General features: G+C 37.8%; 1 protein-coding gene across 2 annotated transcripts; it reads right to left on the bottom strand.

Moving 5' to 3' along the window:
• Positions 1–396: 396 nt before the first annotated feature.
• gopc (golgi-associated PDZ and coiled-coil motif containing) lies at positions 397–18,687 on the bottom strand. Of its 2 annotated transcripts, XM_067417975.1 has the most exons (9): positions 18,190–18,687; positions 11,907–12,071; positions 7,893–7,916; positions 6,632–6,807; positions 6,344–6,509; positions 5,064–5,159; positions 4,764–4,928; positions 4,065–4,239; positions 397–2,827 (listed from the first exon to the last, which is right to left on the bottom strand). In XM_067417975.1, the coding sequence occupies exons 1-9, from the start codon at positions 18,469–18,471 to the stop codon at positions 2,709–2,711; spliced, it is 1,368 nt and encodes a 455-aa protein (XP_067274076.1). In that variant the 5' UTR covers positions 18,472–18,687; the 3' UTR covers positions 397–2,708. The 2 variants fall into 2 exon arrangements, with proteins under 2 accessions (XP_067274076.1, XP_067274077.1); XM_067417976.1 differs by lacking the exon at positions 7,893–7,916.
• Between the last annotated feature and the right edge of the window lie 589 nt (positions 18,688–19,276).

Genomic DNA, 19,276 nt, shown 5'->3' with positions numbered 1-19,276 from the left:
TTAATAATAAACGTCCGTTTGTTTGTTTTTTCTTCTAAGTATAATATATATATTTTTCTAAGTATAATGGATACACAAGTAAACCCAAGTTCCTTGAGTCCAGTAAGTGCAGATCTTGAAAGATATTATTTCTTAAAATAAAAAAAAACCTTTATAAATGTTTCACACTAACTTGTACATACTAAACACTTCCTACTTGCTAAAAAAAAAAAAAAATACAAACGGTGTATCGGACGGAATGTAGTAGATTGTGTACAGATTGCTCACAAAATTTTAAAATATGAGACTGTAGACATGCTGAGAATTTGTCTGGCTGTACTGCCCCCTCGTGTTTAAATCAGGCGCTGCGTGTATTAAAAAAAACTGTCATCGACACTTCAATAAATCACAATGCTCTGGGCAAATAAATTTAAGTTTATTGAAACATTTCACCTCATACATTAACTACTCTTGGAACATTTAATCCCAATCTCCTGCGATTCCGAAGCATGTTTCCAATGGCAAAAAAAACAGTTAACAGAAAAATAAATCACAAACCAGAGATTTGGATAAAAAGATGCAAGTGTAAGCTGCATCTGTACTGTGCCATGCGCTGGCAATGTGAGAAGCATTTGGTGCTCGTGGACACATCATCATTTCCCATGTGAACTAATCAGTAACAAGAAAATAAAGGTAACATGAGTCCACAGATCCGGCCCACATACTGATAAGAGAAGACCATACGGCTCTGATTGTCCTGACTGCCCTCATCTGCATAACATCTATATTACAGTTAGGTGATTAATACCAGACTAAATGTGTGTTATAAGCAAACACCTTATGATTTTATATGACACTCAAGCTCTGCTTCCTTGCTGAAAACCAGCCTAAACCATCTAACCACCATGTTAAAGCTGTTTCTCTCTCAGCAGGGTAAAGCATGTGTTTAGTGAATCTTTATTGCTATGTAGCCCATGTTTCAGTTAAATATATAGCAATCAGTGTACAGACATTTAGACTGGAGCATTAGATGGCTGAAGATACAATTGAGAAAAAAATGGACATGTTAAATAACTCAATGGTAGTAAAGTAAAACATGATGATTACAGGAACCTCTTCTAGTGATCTATATAGTAAAGATCTTACAATTCACAGATTTGAGGCACTACAGCCAACTCTACAGAGACTGAATAGGGCAAGATAGCAGTCCTTGATTTCTGTACCCTTTTCTGTTTTTCACAGAATATAAAGATTGGCTTGGATTAAATGATGCTACGCTACATTGCCATGTAAAAATGCAAGTACACTTCCCAAACCAGGTAATATCAGTATCTTTTCTAAAGACACCGTTAATACAGTAGGTTCAATGGCACTATCACATCTCGATGGACTTTTTTTTTTTTCAGCAAAGACGCTCAAAAATACTTCTGCAGATGGCTATATCTCATTAAAAAAACTGTCTAGAAATGCCCAGGTCATATTTCACTCTAAAATTTAAAAAAAAGATTAAAAAAAAAAAGTGAATTATAAAAATTAAAAAAAATAGTTAATTATTTTTTTAATAAAGAAAAGTATGATTTATTTTAGAGCAATTCATTAATATTGTTATTATTTAGCATTGTGACATTATTATGAGGCATAAGCACATTCACCCTTTTTCCAATACAGTACAGTAGCTCAAATATAATTTGAAAAAAAGTTACTCATATGCAAATATAAAAATAATAATAATAATATAAAAAGTATGTGTATATATTAGTGCGGTCAAATCAATTGAATCGCATCTAATATGACAGTTTGTGTGCGTGTATATACACACACACACACTATATATATATTTAAACTAATAGATGCAATTAATCGATTTAACAGCACTAATATATATATTTATACGTTACAAATTAGCATGTTTAATTTGGAACCAATTTTGAGTTTTTTTCCTCTATCTCTCTCCCTCTATATATATATATATATTTATATGATATATGTCTAAATATGACCTGGATATCTCTTCTACAAACTGACAATGATCAACTAAATGGCACATTTGAACTTCTCCACTGCCGTTCTTGAACTGTTATGATCGGAAAGTAATATAATCACATGTGGGTGTGTGCTGTTATTACGATACGCCGTGTTGTTTCTCTCCCATCTCCTCCTGTCCACCCAATGTGCAAAAGAGGAAGTGACATCATCCTGTTTGCATTTGCTTTAGAGCAGGACTGGCTCACACTACGCTAAAACAGAGGTTAAAAACAACGAGGTTTTACATGAACATACACTTTGCTGTATCCATTTACTTCAGTACGAGAGAAGAAATGTGAATTATTAAAGTAGAAGCTCTACATCTGAGCTCAGATTCAGCTCGCCTATGGAGGGTCATTAAATGCACAGAGAGGTTACACAAAAGAGGAAGTCAAGAATCAAAACTCTTATACCATATTCCATTCAATCACTTTTAGTCATCTACGTAGATCGTGATTTTGTCCCCTCAAGTGTTTCTTTACAACTATAAACCAAGATGGCGACGTACATTTGCGAACAATCCTTTGTGGCCACCGAGTAACATTAGGTCCTCTTTTTTCTCAGTGTTTCTCAGTGGTTCATCCATCTCCAGTGGACGTCGAAGCAGTCTGTTCTCCATACGGCATAAAACAAGAATCTCGTATGTTATATACTATACATGTGCAGTCTTAATCTCTTTCTGCTCATTCTCGGAGGCTGGAGATCTAAGAGGAGCTCTCTGCAGACTCTGCTGTCTTGGAGGTCTTGTCGTCTGAAGGGCTTTCACTGGACAGGCCGATATCGCCATTCTCTGTTCTGTTGTTCACTAAGTGCTTCCCTACAGCTGTAAACAGAAAGAAAATGAATGGTCGGTTTAGATAAACTGCACAATTTTCTTTAAGCTTAAACCGTTGGCTTAAATTATTAACTGCTGCATTAAAGGAGTCATGAACTGGATTTTTAATTTTTTTTATACTGTTGTCTGAGGTCAACTAATGATGTTTGTGTGATTTTTACATTCAAAAACACCATAACTAATAAGTAATAGGCTATTTTCTACACTGGTTTTGAGGCTCTCTTCTGAACGCTGGGTTTTGATTGGTGTGCCTGCAGCAGTTCATGGAGACAAGTAAACGCCCACGGCTAGGATTGGATAAGATTAGCATATTTAATGAGCTCCTGTCATATCTACGCCCCTGTCAGTTCAGTTCACATGAGGGAGGGGTTGTTTTAAAAGCGGCAACCAGAATGATTCTCTCGACCACAGGGCTCGTAAACGTCTCTATCAAACAAGCACAATGATTTATTTCTCATCCACCTGTGATTGATTGGAATTTTATTTCTGTATTACATGGCCCGCACGATCTGTGGATATAAGCGCGAAACACACACAAACGTGCCCAGATCAAGAAAGGAACATTATTTCTGCCGTCAGGCTTACGTTTTGGTGGCCCGTTTGTAAAAAACATAGCCCCGGGACTACTATTACATATAAAAAATATGTTTTACTCACATAAGTTTGTTGCACCATTCCTGTCGGATCCAATATAGAAGGCACAGCATTGTTTTAATCTCAATATGTCTGCAAATCCTGCTTGACCTGAGACTTGTTTACAAAACGATTCCGCAGTGAAATGAAGCAAACACATAAATTAAAAATAAATGCAGTATCAAACTTTCCTAATATTAGGATCCAAAGGAAGCTTATGCAGCGACTATGTTCTTCCACAATATCTTGCTATATTCTTCGGCATGTTTATTGCTGCTGGCTACCACGATCCGATGAGTCGGTGGCGGGGCTACTGAATTACACGTGCTTATTATTCTTTGTGAGGCGTGTTTCATCAGTCGATGACGTCAAGATGCGAACACGACTGTTTTTTTGGCCTGGTGTCTATAAAAGCTTTTCTTTGACTAATAAGGAAGTTTTCAGCTCTGAAATTTACAGGATAATCTTACATTATCATGACCTTTTATATATCAAAAGCTCAAGGAAAGTTGATTTCTCAATTCATCACCCCTTTAATTAATTGCACTAAATGTAAGTAATGAAAACATTTTCATTTGAACATTAAACTTGCCTTGTAGAGAGGCAGGGTCAGCAGTGCCATTGTTGTGATTGGCTCCCGATCCCTCTTCCAGCTCGTCCAGGTACAGACGGTAGCGGTGTCCGCTGTCATCTTCATACTCCACGTTCTCATCATCAGAGTCCACTTCTGGAGCCACGTAAACCACTTCAAACTCGATTTCCCCCCTCTGCAAAGAAACCCCCCCAACTGCGTTAGTGTCTGGAGGAGTGGGCGTCTGTACGCGTGTTTCTTGTGTGAGGTAAATATAACCTTTAGTAAGGTGGCTCACACAAAGCTATTGTATGACTTCAGAAGACTTGAGTCATATAAATTTAACAGCTTCACATTCCAAGTCCTCATTCCCTGTCATTAAATTGAAAAGAGATGCCACCTTTTGTGTTCAACAGAAAAAAAGAAAGTCAAATGTGTTTGTAACATCATGAGGGTGAGAAAAATGATGACATCATTTTAATTTTCCTGAAACGAACTATTCATTTAAAGCAGCATGTTCTCTTCAAATCCTTCGTAATTACACCTCACAAGCCCAATTAAAGCCCATCTTTTGGTGGTTCTCTGCAGGTGTGAGAATGGGATTGAAACATGGTTAATAATAAGTTATAGGTCACATGCTAAGCCTGATCTGACAGCACCCTTGTTGAGCTGCAAACTGAACCAAAAGGAAATCTGTGTGTGCGCGCGTGTGCGTGTCACCTGCTGTGAGAGGATGGTGACGGCCTCTTTGTGCTTTGCATCTCTCAGGTTGATGTTGTTGACGGCTAAGATGGCATCTCCCACATGCAGTCCTCCGCAGCGCTCTGCAGGCTGGGTGGGGTGGATTTCGGAGATGAGGATGGGAACTCCATGCTCTTTCCCACCCTGTATTAATATCAAGAATGCAAACATTAAATCTGGACTCGTTTTTTGGAACTAACATTAAATAAAATCATGCCTAGTTCACAATCATAAAAAAATGAACAGAGAAGCCTGCATATTTAATCAGGTTGAACTCACAGTAATGGAGATGCCAAGTCCTTCATGATCTTCTTTGCTCAGAACCACTTTGCGTATAGGGCCGACTCCTTGAGTCTTTTTCAGAGAATCTGTTTCCTGGAGAAGTAAATGTATAGAGGACATGTGAGTTGAATCACATGAAAAGGGTAATAGCTCATCATAAAATAAAAATAAAAACAGTGTATTTTGCATATAGGTAATTCATATTATTTCTTTTTTTTCATTGTGATTTTATTTTCATATTCTTAGTAGCCACTTGCCAGATGAACTACGGAAAAATCCCATTCCATTCCCCATTCGTTACTGGGTGTATATTATATAAGAATTAATATTTTAAATCTAAAATATTATTTCATTTAAATTATTTTTAAAAACTAATATTTAAGTCAATATTATTAATATTTAAATATGAAAATTCTGAATTGTATATTTAATATATTTGAAAAGTTTATATATACTTTAAAAAAAATACAGTTTAAGTCAGTATTAATATTTATATAAAATAATCAAATGGCATATTTGTAAAGTAAAATTGTAAGCATGCAGTGGCAGCATGATTGTCATTTCTTGAAATCACTTAACATTGAAAAATACATGTTAAGCGGTTTCTTAAAGGGGTGGTTGCATGTGATTTCACTTTTTTAACTTTAGTTAGTGTGTAATGTTGCCGCTTGAGCATAAACAGTATTTGCAAAGATGCAAAAATGTCCGGTCTGGACTACATTAAGCTTCTTCCTGGGTTGGTGACATCATAAACCCTTGCTAGTCACCGCAGATGTGACTTCTGCCCGTAATGGTAAGGGGCGTGGCATTTCCGGACAACCTGTGCTTGGCACTTCAGCCAATAAAAATACAGGAAACTACATTTGGCCATCTAAGCAATCAAAGACCATTGCGTTTTTCAGAGGGATGGGCTTCACGGAAGCAGGAAGCAAACAAGCCGTTTAAAGGACAGTGGAGACAGCGGTGTGGAATAAAGGTCAAATATAAGAAAAATACGGCATTTAAAAAAAAGGAAGTATTAAGACAAGTTATACTGCGGCCCATAAACACAACCAAGCCTAGAAAAAAAAAACACAGAACCACCCCTTAAACATTTTCCAGAGCTGTATATGTCAAATTTTCCAATCTTATATAACGATATTATATAATTGTCTTCTTAAAAAAAAAACATATATATATATATATATATATATATATATATATATATATATAATAACTAGTTCCCCTTCTGTGTGCCATATAGCCAACTTGTAAATGAACTGAATGTGCTGTCTTACATGCCCCACAGGTGATGGCAGAGGCTTCTTGGGATCATTGCGCCCCCTGCAGGCTCGGATCACTGTTTTGTGGCGGTGCAGGTGAATCTCTGCTTCAAGCTGGTTCCACAGTTTGTCATGAGCTGGTCCTTTCATGTCTCGCCCGAGCAACTGGATCTGCTGCACCCTAAATAAAAAAAGATTATTCCCATTTCCAACCACCACTTTGGCTCTTTGTGTGCAAGAATAATCACCACATGAATCCCACACAGTGGTCAATCAGAACAGAAGAACAATGTTGTCCCTAACCTCCCAGCCAGCTCCTTATCCAAATACTTGGCCGCCAGTCTGGCTCCATACACCTCAGCCTGTAGTACGGCAATGTGCCTGCGGAGAGCCTCGTTCTCTTTCTTCAGCATCTTCACCTCTGCCTCCAACTTGGCCTCCTTAACCTTTTCTTTCTTACTTGCCTCCAGTTCCTTCTCCTGTGAAATGTAATCAGTGAGCATTTGAGCGCCGAAACTCTGATGTGCTTGAGGTCTGACCATGCAAGTATACTGAGGTAAGTCATCCCAGCAGAGTAACATCAAATCACTGTCATTAACAGCTCTTCCAACAAGGACAAGAAGCAGAAGGCCTACGTCACCACAATGACCACAAAAACAACAACTTCACAACAGTACAAATGACACAGGTGAGGTGAGATCACCAGACAAACACTCTGTTAAAGTTCACCCTGAAATGAAAATGATCCCATAATTTACATACCCTCAAGCCATCGACTCAGAGGTCACCCTTCCATGGGAACTCGACTTTCTTGTGAGCGTGTTTACGGCAATTACCAGAAGCCAGTGATTATAGTATATAATGTTTTACAAAAACCCATCGCTCCAGAAGGCTTATGGATTACTTTTATGATGGATGCTTGGAGCTTCAAAAACAATCACAATTCAATGTCATTACATAGCTAGGAAGAGCCAGGATAAAACTCTGCTGAAAGAAAAAAGTCATACACCTAGGATGGCTTGAGGGAGAGTAAATCATGGACTAATTTTCATTTTTGGGTGAACCATCCCTTAAAACATACCACTAAATGTGTGCACATACTATAGACTCATAGAATTGTAACAAATGTAGATTTAACATCATAGTTACTAAAAGTTCACCAATCGTCTGACATGAATTCAGCCAATCAGGAAAAATAATCGCACACCATTTACATATGAATGGCCCCTCTTCATTTGTTACAACCAGTTAGCAGTTAATCTACTAGTACACAAAGGCTGCATTTACATTACATGGTCCAAGTGACCCAATTCAGATTTTTTCCTTCCATGTGCCACAGATCAGAAGTGACCGTGTAAGCAGGAAAAAAATTGATGATTCTGATAATGTCAGATTATCAGATAATCGGCAAATTTGGGCATCAAGACCTGCAGTGTAAATCTGGCCAAAGAGAACATAGTTCTTCTTCATTAGGGATGGTTAAAACAGACAGCAGAAGCATTAACAGGCAAAAAGAGTGGAGTTAGATGGGACGCACACAGATTCAAAACAATGAAAAACTTACCTTGTCCTCTACTGAGGGAACGGGCTTAAGATTGTGAAGAAAAACAGAGGGTCAAAAGTTAGAGAGGCAGGGTTAAACAGGAAGGCCGGTTATAGAAGCTTCATCATTCATCCTTACATCAGCAAGATTAAGACACAGAGCAGAGTGCCAACCCAACCAGAGACTGTTAGTGTTCATTACAGCTGATCATACAAAAGATACTTCAATTACACCATCAAATGTCACAGCTACACTACATAGCCAAAAGTATGTGGACACGTGCCAATTAGTGGACCGGGCTATTCCAGTCACTCCCGTTGTTGACGGCTGGATGAACTCCAGAATACAGCCATGTTATCTCAACAGACATACAAGTAGTTTCTCCGATTTCTGCACTCTGCTTCTCCAAGCCATGTTACTCTGAAGTGAAAAAGTCCAGGAACAGTGACGGGTCACTGCTACAGAAGCTCACAGTACAGGACAGGACAGCTGAGTGCTGAAGCATGAAGTGCACAAACACTTTCTGCAACTTTAATACTCACTGTCAACTCACAAACTGCAGTCGAAAGCTTGAGTTAGAAGGTTTATAAAAGAGATTTTTTTATGTAATAAGTCAACATAAATTTCATTATTCAGCAAAGATGCTTTCAATTTATCACAAGTGAAAATACTTTTACATTATTACAAAGAATTCTATTTCAATTAAATATTTTTCTATTAAAATATTACGCAGGAAAACTGTTTTCAACATTAATAACAACTTTCTTGAGCAGCAAATCAGCATACTAGAATGATTAAAGGCTGAAGATTCAGCTTTGTATATATATATATATATATAAAACATACATTTAAGTTTACATACATTTATTTAAATAAAATAGTATTGAATATATCAGCTGATGTTCATAACATTTAGGTAACTATCATCTTATCTGCTATTTGCATACATGTGTACCATGGAAATATGCATCTAGGCAACATAGTTAATAATAAATGGCAATCTAAACCTACAGCACACATTGATAGTCTGGTTTGTTTGCCAAATGCTATAACAAAAGTTCTGTAGCAAAACGGGCTCCTGGTTCGTCTAGTAATACTTTTAATGAGATGGGTCTGGAAAAACTCGATTGGCCTGTTCTTAACCCTGCTCAACTAGTAAGTCTTAATCACTGAACATCACTGCGAGGCTCCACTGACACCCCAATGGAAGCAAACTCTTAATCAGTTAGAGTCACGTCAAATGAAACACCTTCCCAAAAGAGTGAAGGCCTTCATAATGGTTCCAAATCCACATTAGAAGCTTTCGCACCAGAGGAACTTTTTTGTAGTTCCTAGAACTAATAGTGAAAATTCCCACTTTTTGGTGGAACGTGGAACAATTTTAGTTGTAGGAATGCCTTTTGGAGGGGGGCATGTAAGAAAGGTGTGTGTTGAATGGCCATCAAATGCAAAACACAGCACCCACCATTTAAAAAAAACTTGTGTACACACAGTTTATAGCCTATATATATTTACCCCATGAACTAACTCTATGAACATGGAAAACAGTGATCGATGGATCCAATGCGACTTTGAGGGAACCAAGCGAAACATGATTATGTATTTCTGTTTACCCAGCAATATGGACATGAACCACATGGGAAACGCTAATACTTTCATATCCTGTTTTAGCCTGACAAGCCAGACCCACATCAAGATGTTTGGTCTGGAAACTCACCATAGACAGGGCTCAATCCGAGGGGCGGGATAAACGGTTGTCTTTCAAACTCCCTCTGCACGCGATTGGATAGCGCTACACCAACCAGAGCAACGAAGGTGAAACAGAGCTTGTTGATAGATTAAACATTCGCCGTATCCGGTCGGCTAAACTCCGAACACATCTTCCCTTCTTAAAGCTACACTGTGTAACTTTTTTAGTTTATTCTTAGCTAAAATCACTTAGTTCTTTCAAAAATATATGTGCTCATTAATGTATATTTACTTCTTTCAAGTAATAATGCATTCTCATAATTTTATAATATACCATTGAAAATGCATAAGTGTTGAGGGTTCGGATGGCGGTCGCCATGTTGCTCCTCCATCTTGAAAGTACATTTGCCAAAGAGGGACATACCCGTAAATTCAAGCTTCGCTTTTCGCGTTTTTACACTCGATGGCACCGTGTCGCATGTGAAGAGGAGGATTGCTTGAGGCTGCTATATGATGATGGAGGATCATCACTCACGTCGGACCCGCAATATTCACGGAACATTGCCGGGTCGCCTTCTGTGTAAAAGCAACCACGTCCCGGAATTGATTACCAAATTCGACCCGGGTCGGGGACCTAGTAACATTGCGGGATATGTATCAGAGTCGCCAAGGAAGCGGAAAAGAGAATTAAGACGGCAACGCGACAGGCAAATCAATAAGACAAAAGTAAATACTGGAGTGGCCTTTCCAAGATGGAAAGAGCTCATGAGGAGCAACGATTTTAAAAAGAACGCCGACGTTGCCTGCTTTCTTCTCAAAAGGTAATATTAATTCAGCCTATTTGTGTATATTGGAAGTTTTATTGTTGCTTGGCTAATTATATCATGGTGTGCTGTGCATAACACTAGAACAACGTCTAGGATAGTTTTCCTCGCGTCAATGATGAAAAAGTATTGTTTACCTTATAACATAAATCCGTGTTCTATGACGGATAACATGAGATTAATATTTTAATTGCATTATAATTTGTTTGCCTTACGCTAGTGGTGTTGTATAATATACAGAATAATGATAGCACTGATAAAAGTTACTTTACTAAGAGCTTGCATTCGTCTGGGAACCTGATAGCTGATGTTAGCAATGAAATGGTTATTATTCAGTTCTATTATTCATTTTACATAGATTAACTTGATCATAGATCATTTGGTAAATTAAATAACTGCAAATTATAATAGTTTTCAAAAATTACCTCATCACTTGAGTTGACGCAACACTCACCGAAGAGGTCGAACTGAAAGCTATGACTAAATCGGCCACCGTAGGAGTTGAAACGAAATCGAAATTGAGAGGAGCAGAAACAATTATTCACTGGATGGTCATATACCTTTTCACCACTAGATGGGAGAAAATATCACACAGTGTAGCTTTAAGAATGTCTTCAGTGCCGTTCTTTGTTCTTTTCTCAGAGAAAAGCTCAACTCCAAGTCTTCCAGAATCACAGTCAAAGCTGATTCGAAAGACCGCCGTTCGCCAGTTTCTGTGTTTACTAGAAGCACGCAAACGCAACTCGGCCGTCGTCATTATGTCCCTGCCCGCCGACTCTATACACGATGTGATTAGCCCGTCCAGACTGAGAGGAATACAGGAATATTGCTTTTACATGATATAGATTGACCTTCAAAATAAATGTCCCCCATGCCGTCAAAATAAAAGTCACAACAACAAGCACGGCTTACGTCACTCAAGAGTTCTTTCTTGCAGTGCAAATGGAACATTTAGTTCTCGGGAACCGGGTGTCTATTTCCTACTAAGTTCCTAGAACTAGCTCTATTAATGCCAATAGTTTTGAAATGAGATGTTCAGTGATCAGGTGTCCACATACTTTTGTAAAACTATTGAGTTGAAGATCCTGGTGGCCTTAGTTGGGGATAGTTCACCCAAAAATGAAAATTCTGTCATCATTTACTCCCCCTCAAGTTGTTCCAAACCTGTATGAATTTCTTTCTTCTGCTGAACACAAAAGAAGATATGTTGAAGAATAGGAGTTACCAAACAGTTGAAGGCCCCATGAGCTTACATAATATGGAAAAAAATACTACGGATGTCAACGGGGACCGTTGGTTATCAACATTCTTCAACATATCTTCTTTTGTGTTCAGCAGAAGAAAGAAATTCATACATACAACTTGAGGGGAGTAAGTGATGATGAATTTTCATTTTTGGATGAACTATCCCTTTAATGCTAAAACATTATATCTAGGTGTCCTACAGGGAACTTTTTTAGTAACTCATCTAGAGATTAATCCATCAGTTCTGCTACATTTGTGGTAATATGAAGCTGCTCACCATCCTGTCCTTGATAGAGTCCGAGTCGACCGCCTGGCCGCCTTTGGCTTGGAGTTTGAGCTGCATGGCGTGGAGTTGGAGAAGCTGTTCGTGAACCTCCTTCTCCACCACGACCTTCTCCGCCTGGACGTCCGTCAGCTCCGACCGCAAGTCCACCAGCTGTGCCTAAAGCGCACACACAGAGTATTATTAACTAGCCATCCAAGAATCATGAATCATGCTGAGACTTGCTGAAACTCAAATAGTGTCCGCATATGAAATATTGCACCATCCTTCCCTGATCCAGAAAAGTAAATCGTACAGATCAACAACAACAACAAAAAACATGAAAATGAAGACATGTTTATTCTAACAGATTCTAACTTAAAGGAAAACTACAAATTTAAAATTATGCTACCAAATTTGGTGGCTTCTGAAACCTAGCACTCTTTTTTCCTGTTCAGACCACAAAATAACTAAATGAATTTGAGTCAGATATGCTGAACAATCTGCGCAAAGACCATGTGACATTTCGTTCATCCTAGATTCATCCAAAACAAACAAGTATATGTTTTTTCTTTCAAAATGGTTAAGTCATTTCCATCTTGTCATATTCATATTCTCCTCCGACACACCCAATGACAACCACAGCTGCAATGAATAATGTCTTAATTTGTGAAGCTGCATCAAGGACAAAAATAAAAGTCCTCTTATAAAAAATTCATTCATTTATTTAAGTACCCGGCCTCTGCTGGATAACCAACGTTAGCTGAGGGACTTTCATATTTAGCAGTAATGCATTAGAGAAGGATAATTTATCCGTCAGCAGTACTGTTGTACTCAAAACGAGAGCAGCACGATTGGTAAATCGAAACCCGATGGCCCTTTGGTATGCTTCAGATTCCCACCGCTGCCCATCCCGATCGATCTATACATGAAAAGCAAGGCTATATTCTCTGTAACAACAATTTTACTGGCAAAACTAAATATCTTCCATTGAATTGAAAATGTAACTGAATTGGACTCAAAACAAAGACACGGAAGTACCTCAAAAGAGTTTGGTGTTTGCAATGCAGCATATGACTAGAGAAAAATGCCTCATTGTTGCAGGCCGAGGCCTTTTATACAATAGCAGCCTTCAGAGAGAGTGTTCGATAAAGATATTTGGGTGGGTCCTTTGGAAAATTAAATCATAGGAGTAGCAGCATGAAATCAAAATGGACCCCATTTCTGAATTCTGAAAATTATTTCTGCTGTTCAAACTTTCTAATAGCTAATGCACACTATGCTAATTAAAACACAGCCACTAAACATAACAACATAAAAAATTTAATTGGATGACTGGTCAAACAAAAAAGCTCATGCCTACTAAACCCTGTTTCCAAATCACATTACGCAAGTGAAATGGGTTAAGAAATTAAGTTTCATGTTAAGAAAGCAGTTTGATGAGTCATAAAGTTGGTGTAATAACTAACAAATATGCTACAGTATTATGGCATGTTCACACCAAGATAACTATGAAGTTATTTATAAAGATATTGTTCTAAAAATCGTTTTAATATAAAAATAGCCCACACAACAACTATAATGATAACGTCCCAGGAATCACTGATGAGCGATAAAACCTTGACAGCCAATCAGAAACCACCAGACTTTAAAGAGCTTGAGCATTTAAAGCAGCAACCAACCAAACTGCAGCGTTTAGAATACACAGAACTATGGATGCATTCGAATCGCATACTCCCCAGTAGGTGAAAACAGTACTCTTTAGTAGATTAACAGTACTCATAAAAGAGTAGGCAAAAATTATCTGGATGACTCACTGCTTCCGGGATACGATGGACACTTTACTATCCCATGAGGCCATGAGAGAGGATTTGTGTATGGCAGTGAAGCAACACAACCGACATTGTTAGATTACATGATAATGACAATTTGGCAAATATACGTCCAGATTATATTCATACATACTACACACATTCATACTATATAGAACATACTTTTTTAACAGTTCAAAACAAGTACCTACTCAAGAGAACATGCGATTTTGTACTCCGCATACAAATGGTGTGTACAGTATACAGTTGGTGTGTGGATGACAATATTGTTCTTAAAGGGATAGTTTAATTTGATGTTTATCTGCTTACCCCCAGGGCATCCAAGATGTAGGTGTGTTTGTTTCTTCAGTATACATATTAGGATTTTTAACTCCAACTGTTGCTCGTATAATGCATGTCAATGGAGTCTAATTCGAATTACACCCCATTTATATGCATTATATGAGAAAAGGTTGTAGTGAAAAATCTTAATTTGGGTTCAACTGAAGAAACAAACACACATACATCTTAGATGCCCTAGGGTAAGCAGATAAACATCAAATTTTCATTTTTGGGTGAAACTATCCCTTTAATGTGAATGGGCCTTTATTATGTTTTCTTTTTGGACACCAATGCTGAGGGTCTTGGATAAGTACCATGTTAACACCATGGTATCTTATTTAAATGAATAACTACCATAGAATGGAACCATCACTGCGCTAGGGCTGCAGCTATCAATTCTTTTTGTAATCGATTAATCTACCACTTAATCGATCGATTAATCGATTAATCGAATAATAATTACTTTTTCTTTATTAAAGAGCAATAAGAGACAATAAGACGGGTATCTTAAAATTAACATCTAATTTGTTTTCTTTTTAGAAAAATTAAGTTTTATTGCTGAAATTGCATACATTAATAACTGTGAAACTAAACAATTTTAATGCATACAATTGCCATATTATTCAAATTACTTTAAAAAGGTAAACATAGTTCAATCTAAAACTAAACCTACAACCAATAAATCTAAATAGTAGTAATATAAATAACAATAATCCCAATATAGATAATATAAATATTCTATAAATTCTATATAATATAAATATTCTAATATTCTATAAATAATATAAATAACTAAACGTTGTATTTATGTTGTGCAACTTTCATGTTTCAGCTTCAGCTCAGGCGTGACATAAGCATTTACTGTCTTATTTACTCCTTTACTGAAGCAAAACATATTGGACAGGTTAACTTGGAACAAGAGATGCGCGGATCAGCTCTATCGTCACCGAATCAGCTGTTAGAAGCAAACAATCCACCCGCACCCGGTATTCACAACTTCAAATCCTCCGTGTTAAGCGCGATGCTATCGTCACATATTAGCTACACTGAAGTAGGTTGCTAAACAACGACAAAAAAACTTATTCGGCAAAATTACATTTACATAAACCAGGGTCGACAACCTATACATCACACGGAGGAATAACCGCTAGAACGTGATCAAACGCGAGATATGTTTAATTCATTTAAAGTACATCATCACACATGCTGATCTTTTGAGCTAATCATTCATCATTGTAACACAGCTTGTTTTAAGTTAGTAGCTATAAATATGATTAAAGTGTGATTAAATAACACAAATCAATGAAAGCACGCAGCTCTGTCTGAGCTCTGAAAGCACAAGCGCTGCTCATCACAAGCGCGCGCGCGTATGGCTTGTTCTGATGTTTGTTGCGCCTAGTATTGAGAACATCTAATGGTGCATTTCGAAGATATTATCAAGTAGGAAAGTCTCATTAAAGATTTCACACACATCACAATGACGGTGATCCATGTGCAAAGCTGCAAACTCCATATCCAGTTCATGTGTTTGGAGTTGCTCGTATCTCCTCAGCTGACGCGTGAACTACCGCAAATTAAACTTAAATGTTCAGCGTCGCATCCTGAAGCTCAACACACAGGTGTCTTCATTTAAAAACAGCGATATTAAATGATATTACGAGTGCTGATGCCCGCCCGCTCTCTCTCTCTCTCGCATTGCGGTCTTTGATCTCGACGTGAGCTGAAAACTAAAGTTAAAGAACGACACACATTCATTGCGTTTTAGCGTGATTTGAGAGTTCCGCGTCTTTATTAAAATCAACATATTAACGAAGTTTCTCATACACCTGCAATTTTTGGGATGTTTACGCACCTGAACCGCGGATATAACCGCAATCCGCTCATAATCCGAGTCCTTACACAAAAAATGTCTTTCTGCAATATCTGTGTAGTTAAATGGACTAAGCGAAGCATCGAGGCAGATGATTTTGCCTCGAGGATTTTTTTAATTCGATTAACTCGAGTTACTCGATGAATCGTTTCAGCCCTACACTGCGCAGTGCTTTTTTTTAAGGACGTAAGCTGTAATCTTCAATGTCACATCCAACTCTCTTCTTGCACAGCAGGGAGATTTTATCAAGCTGTGTGTTAATCTGCTCTGCTCAGCTGCGCCGGTGAAGAGGTGGATGCGTGCGCGACCCTTCTCGGAAAGAAATTCAGCCTCCCACACAAATATACCTGTGTGAGTCACTCACTACTGTTGAACATGTTATTTTGAATTTTCTATCCAGAACTCAAGTGATTCCTCCATGGCAAAGACGATTCATTTCCCCTGTGGGTAATATTGCTTTTAAAATTGGACTGTGAGCTTTGATAAAGAGCCATTAACAGATTTGAAAAAGAGGTGGGAAAAGCAGATTACATGATCTGGTCTCCTGAGAAGCCTGAAACTGTCAACACAGACAAGACACTAATTATCTAGACTGTGTAAGAGAAAAATCACAGTACGACAGAGGGTAACAGCAACAATACTTAATACAAACATGTCAAGAGCTGGCACGTTATTGCATGTTACGCTGAGGGAACAGAAGAATGACCATGTCTGGTACTGAGCTAAGCAGGTTTAACAAGTTTTTATATCCCGTCCTAGTTTTATGCAAAGTGTCCCCATGTCCCTGCCAGACTAATTTGCCAGATTTTTACATCTTCAACTTTAGACAGTTAATATGTACAAGATACTTTGCCTCTGTTCATGTCCATCAAGAAATCTTGCTTTGCGTCGGGATCCTGATCAGTTTATTGTGTATTAACTTGGTACTTAAAAGGATAGTTTACCCAAAAATGAAATCACCTCATGATTTACTTACCCTCAAGCCATCCTAAGTAGCCTGACGTAGTCATACTCAATTCTAGTCAGAATATGAGTCTGAAACTGCTCCATTGGGCTGTGATTATGGGCCGTGTTTCAACCGAATCAGGAAAGACCTCAATTGGATAGACCTACAACCAATCAGAGCAACGGAGCGACGCATTGCCAAATGTCAACAGAGCTCAACTGCACTGTGTTGCCAGGTCCGCCTTTTTTTCGACGGGTTGTTTTCTATGTCCGCGGGTTTAAGCGACTATTATGTGTTATATAGACCCATGAGTGCGAATTTTAGCCCCCAGAGAAGCTATTGTTTAGAGCTAGTATTTGGCGGGTTTTGTTGTAAAAACTTGGCAACCCTGTCTGCAAGCGTGCTGGAATAAACGATCTGCCGGTGTTGTAAAAAAATAAAAGAATTATGATGCACTTATGATACACAGAGTACTTACCCATCATGATCATCATTTCTGAGAGAAATTGTGAAGGTGAATGCATATACAAACAAGCTCTCCGTTTAGGATTCAAACAAATATAATCCAAGCCCCTTTGATGACGTGCATGATTACGTTACTGTTTATCATCTGTTCGTCATCGTATAAAGCCCACCCTGATGATTTCATTGGTCCGAACAGTTTCTGTTCGGAGATAATTACTCTTCTATGGATCGAGGCCAGACCAAACCGTCATTTAATTTTTTTCATATATTCAATACGGAATGTGGTCCGCCGGAAGCTAGATATTTTACTTTATAACAAAATATCGTTAAATATGGATATTTTTCTAACACGATACACCTAGGATGGCTTGAGGGTGAGTAAATGATGGGGTAATTTTCATGTTGGGTGAACTATCCCTTTAATGATCAAAAGCCCTGCACTATATTAATTTCATCTCAAATTCAGTGTAATCTTATAGAAAATATTTGAGGATGAAAGCTACGAAAACATTCAAAGTACAATGCCAATTAGCATAATCTATACATTATACACACACTGTCTGGTGAATGCTGAGGTATTTGGTAACTTATCTAGATTGGCAATACCGGTAGTTTGAAATCGACCTGAAACATGTTAGCTATAATTTCAGAGAACATTCATACAAGTTATATATAAATATTCGAACATGAATTTTTGTCAAATAAAAATGGTATTAAAGACGAACTACCATAATTCCAAATTTAAATCATAATTAGTCCTAAACACTCAGATTGAAACAGTGAAACAGCGAGTACCATGTCAGTAAATAAAAGAACAAATTTGCCTAAAGGCTTTAAAAGATAATATTAATCTCTTTTCCTCACCTCTAGTTTGTGGTTGAGCTGGAAGATGGTTTGAGCTTTATGACACAGCTGAGCAAAACATGAGCTGAGACTGGTCATCTTCTGACGGCCCTCGTATGTGATATCAGCCTGATCCGGGTCGATCTCTCCCAGTAACAGATCCACATCCACAAACGCCTTGTCAAACTCTTTCTCCAGCACTTCCAGCCATCGGAACATGGACATGCCGGGGCCGGGAGCCGCAGCCGGACCGGCGGAGAGGCCCGAGCCCGGAGATCCAGCACCGCCAGCGGACGCAGACATATTCAACACGGGTACAGGAAAAACGCACAGATAACTTGAATTTAGCTCTTTACTCGGCGCGATCACTTGGCGGTTTAAGTTATATTAATAACAGGCGTCTGGTGTGATAGACAGTGAGAATGATGTTTTGTGGAGGTGTTTTCCGTCCTCTCATCTGACCAGGAAATCCGAGATCGAACAAATCAACAACGTGCATCGATTAGTTTGGTCTGCCACACGATGAGGTCCGTCAATAAGGAAGACAGTCGATAGACGAGCGAATCGATCAGTGAGATATGCATGGAGCATTTTCTTCATCGGAATAATTTGCAGCAGATAGACCGTTTGTGCTATAATATAATAAACACAGAAAGTACAATTGTATTGTTTGTTGAACTGTATAATATATTTGCTAATCTTAATTACGATTGGTTTTTCTGTTATTTATATAAGGAACAATATTAGGATATTGTTTAATACTTATGGATCATCTAGGCCTGCATGATAATTATGTGATCCTGATTTAGAGAAATTTATGAAGAAATAATTAAAATTAATGATTAATAGTACTGACATAAAAAAATGACAAAAACATTCAAATTATTTAGGCCTACACAATATTCATATAATTGATTATGATACAGTATCATAAGGTTTTTACACAAATAAGCAGACATAGGCCTACAACTTATAGCTGTCACATTTGAATAGAAAATTGCAATAATTACGGTTTACTATAATTTGCAGCATGAACCAACCTTTTTTATTTATTGTTATTTATAATAAATTACTTATATTTTAGCTTATTTAAAGAACATTATTCATA

This window comes from Pseudorasbora parva, chromosome 15 (assembly GCF_024679245.1).
Source record: "Pseudorasbora parva isolate DD20220531a chromosome 15, ASM2467924v1, whole genome shotgun sequence".
Classification (NCBI taxonomy): domain Eukaryota; kingdom Metazoa; phylum Chordata; class Actinopteri; order Cypriniformes; family Gobionidae; genus Pseudorasbora; species Pseudorasbora parva.
The sequence above is the reverse complement of the archived record's forward strand: the minus strand, read 5'-3'. Positions and strand labels throughout refer to the sequence as shown.